Source organism: Lactuca virosa, chromosome 6 (genome assembly GCF_052849685.1).
Source record: "Lactuca virosa cultivar CGN04683 chromosome 6, Lactuca_virosa_CGN04683_v6, whole genome shotgun sequence".
Classification (NCBI taxonomy): Eukaryota; Viridiplantae; Streptophyta; class Magnoliopsida; order Asterales; family Asteraceae; genus Lactuca; species Lactuca virosa.
The window spans coordinates 59,885,316-59,889,152 of record NC_136431.1 but is presented as its reverse complement, the minus strand read 5'-3'; the positions used below and the strand labels follow the sequence as shown (position 1 = coordinate 59,889,152).

General features: G+C 32.2%; 1 protein-coding gene across 1 annotated transcript; it reads left to right on the top strand.

The window, feature by feature from the left end:
* Positions 1–542: 542 nt before the first annotated feature.
* Positions 543–3,389, top strand: LOC145119923 (WAT1-related protein At2g37460-like). Its single transcript, XM_079055690.1, has 7 exons — positions 543–776; positions 1,027–1,089; positions 1,165–1,281; positions 1,375–1,615; positions 2,601–2,762; positions 2,892–3,043; positions 3,127–3,389. Exons 1-7 carry the CDS (start codon positions 574–576, stop codon positions 3,194–3,196), a joined length of 1,008 nt encoding a protein of 335 aa, XP_078911816.1. The 5' UTR covers positions 543–573; the 3' UTR covers positions 3,197–3,389.
* Positions 3,390–3,837: the final 448 nt, after the last annotated feature.

Genomic DNA, 3,837 nt, shown 5'->3' with positions numbered 1-3,837 from the left:
TTTAGATACTAGATTTTTGATATCTTAGTGAATAATTTCTTTTGCTAATTTGCAATTAATTCTTAATAAAAATTCTTGATTTAGTAAATCTTCTTGAAAGTTGGAAATACATTTCACAATGGATAGCTTCTCATTTTTAATAGGGGAATTTTTTTTTTTAGTATCATTCCATTTTTCGGAAGTGAATCTGACCGGTTCCTCTTTATTTTTATGAGGATTGATTTGTTTCAAAATTTGCAAGATATAAAGCCCATGGTCTTTGTACCTTATTGGGAAAAGGAGTAAGTCAACTCTAGCAAAATCCTAATTTTCTTATAAACCGACGGACTTTAATGTCTAGTCATGTGACACTGGTTACAACATGAGTCCCAAAGACGCAAATAAAATTAAAAGGAATGTCATAAATTTCCGCAAACGAAAAACGTGTTAAATTATAAACTGCAACAAACTAGATTTTCCATAAAAGTTGTCCAACCGTTTAACAAGTGTAGTATATAAACCAAAGAGGGAAGAATCTCCAAATACCCATTACACATCTCATATTAAACAAAGTTAGCTTTCGTACATAGCGAGATGTGTAAATCTGAGGGTATGAGTGAATTATTTCACAAGGGGAAGCCATTTTTTGCTGTTGTTTTCATACAGTTCGGGTTTGCAGGCATGTACATTCTTTCTAAAGTGGCATTGAATGAAGGAATGAGCAATTACGTATTTGTTGTTTATCGCCATGCAGTCGCCACTCTTGTCATGGCCCCTTTCGCGATTCTTCTTGATAGGTTATACTGCGTTTAGCATGCAGTGGATTGAAACTAAGACTAAAAGCGATGTCAATGGGACGAACATTGCCATTGTTTGTCTCATCTAAGAAGATGGAACAAGCACACATTATCCATCTCTAGTACTTATCCGGTTATCCCGTCGAAAATAGCCCTCGAAAACTTGTCGAGTGCCATGATGTCCCACGTGATGAACACAATTTATATACATTTGTGGTTTATTAGTTTTTAATTACATTTTTAAAACCAGGAAAAAGAGGCCAAAAATGACACGTCCGATTTTCTTCAAGATTATGATTCTTGCACTACTAGAGTAAGTTTAAGAAAACGAAATCTGAAACATTCTAACATATTGCTTAAATAATAAGCTTTTATATGTCTTTGGTAGGCCAGTTATTGATCAAAATCTTTATTTTATGGGTCTCAAAGCTACCACAGCCACTTTTGTAGCTGCAATGTCGAATGTTCTTCCTGCTATAACTTTTGTCATGGCATGTATTTTAAGGTAAAAAGATAGTATTAACTTGCATGCAAATGAGATATGACTATTTATACATAAGTTTATGCATAAAAAGCCTCGGTATTATGATATTTTCAGAGTTGAGAAGCTAAACCTAAAGAGCATCCGTAGTCAGGCCAAGGTATTAGGGACAGTGACAACTGTTGCAGGTGCCATGGTGATGACACTTATTAAAGGCCCGATTTTAGAGCTTTTTTGGACAAAAGGAAGAACGTATCATGAAGTTGCAACTAGTGGAGTAGATCTTCACAATTCTCTCAAGGGTACTTTTATGATCACTCTTGGATGCGTCAGTTGGTCTGGTTTCATGATTTTGCAAGTAAGAGTCCCTATAAACTATGATAGTGTTAGTGTTTAGTATGACAGAAGAAATGGAATGGTTTAATTCTGTGGAATTAAAAAAAAACTCATTTTGCCTATTTTAATTGTTTCCTTCCATTTTGTAAATTGATTCCGTGTTTTTTCCCTTCAGGAAACGGATTTTAAAAAGTGTAGAATAACCTACATTTATTTATAGAATTTTTGTTCACAAAAATGTTTTTTGAAAGAACTTCATGATTTTAGTTATATTATAGACTTATTTTCTAAAAGTAACTTCTTTATTTGGTTTTTAATGAGTTTTTATTATGTTTATTTTTTTGGTTATGTAAATAACAAGTTCAATAATTATAATTAAAAACAATGTTAAGAATATACATTGCATCTGTGTGAGATTCATTTATTACATGAGTTTACTTAAAAGAAAAAATAAATACAAAGTTCTAAACATTTAAGAAATTTTAATTTATAAGAAAAATGAGAAAAATATTGAATTATTAAAATCAAAATGTTTTTTCTTTTTTAAATTTAAATAAACAATTTAGATAAATAAACATAGGAAACTAACAAGGTTTTTAGTTTAGGGATTTTGAAATTAGAAAAAAAAAGTCCATTAATGAAATAGATATGTATTTATTATTACATTTATTGCAATTATTACATTTAAGTAATATGTGGAATTTAATAAAATGGAAAAATAAAATAAAATGACATGTGGAATAGAAACTAATTTAAAATAACCACAATATGACATGTGGCAAAATTAATGAAAGTGTTACACGAATAGATATTCATTTCATTATATTAGTTTAAACCAATCAAACATGATCATATATAAAATATATATATAATATTTCATTATCTTGCCTATTCTTACGATCATTGTGTTCTTTTCTTCGTTCCATTACATCCAACCAAACATACGCAATAGTAACAATAGCTAGAGGCCTAGGATTATATCTCTAACTTGTCTTGTATACTCATAGTCGATCACCCTAAAGTCTTATCCCTCTGAGATTTCTCTAACTACTTGGATATGCGTAATGGGAACGGTTGAGGGGGGGATATTGGCATTGATAATGGAGAGGGGAAATCCCACAGCCTGGGCAATAAAGTGGGACACCACACTAATGGCAACTGTATACACAGTAAGGATGCCAAAATTAAGGTTTTCATACTTCAACACATTTTAACCATCAGAACAAGCAAATTTGTGTTGTCTGTATATATGTGTGTGTGTGAATCTAAAGCTCTTTGATTGTGTGATCTTGATGCAGGGAATAGTGTGTTCGGGTCTAGCATATTACATCCAAGGACTAGTAATGAGAGTCAAAGGTCCTGTTTTTATGACTGCATTTTATCCATTGTGCATGGTAATTGTAGCTGTGATGGGTTCCATTATTTTAGCTGAGCAAATGTATCTAGGAAGGTATCTTTTTCAGTTCATTAATTTGGTTGGTAGTGTTGACATGAAGTAATGATAAGCTGGCTAATTAATTAACATTTTCACAGGGTTATTGGAGCCATTGTCATAGTTGCAGGGCTTTATCTTGTTGTTTGGGGTCTTAGCAAGGACAATTAGCTTCCATCTGTACCCATTGATGAGAAAATAATAGCACTAGAAGAACAGATGCCGGATAAAGAATGTGAAGAAAGTCTATCAGAAGGTCATAACCGTCTAATAAATCTCATGTTCTAAGAATTCTCATGTGTCTAATAAGTGTGTGTCATGTACGTGGATACCACTGTTGTCAATATCTCACATGGACATTCCATTGTTATCCATATTACCACATGTTTTATTAATGTTATGGAGTCTGAAAAATCCCTTAATCAAAGTTTTTACGTGGTGACGTAGCGTTATTATCGTCACTACTGAAATCTGATCCATTGATTAGGCATCGTAATCTTTATGTTTGTTGAAGGTACCATGGGTACGCTATTCTATCAGACGAGATATTAATCCCTTAGATTCCTTTATCTAAGGGATTAATATCTCGTCTGATATATTCTAATACCGTGTTGTTAAAAATCAAGATTCTTGTATTATTCTTTCTGAAAATATATATGAACCAATTGTTATAGAATCATTATTCTCCATGCTGAAAATATATACCAATATCTTAGTAGCATCAACGGTTGCAAAAGTCGTTATGGTCGAAGTTGACTGGGGATTAGCCAACTAGTCAGACCTGGATCTCCAAAATTGTAAAACAATTAACT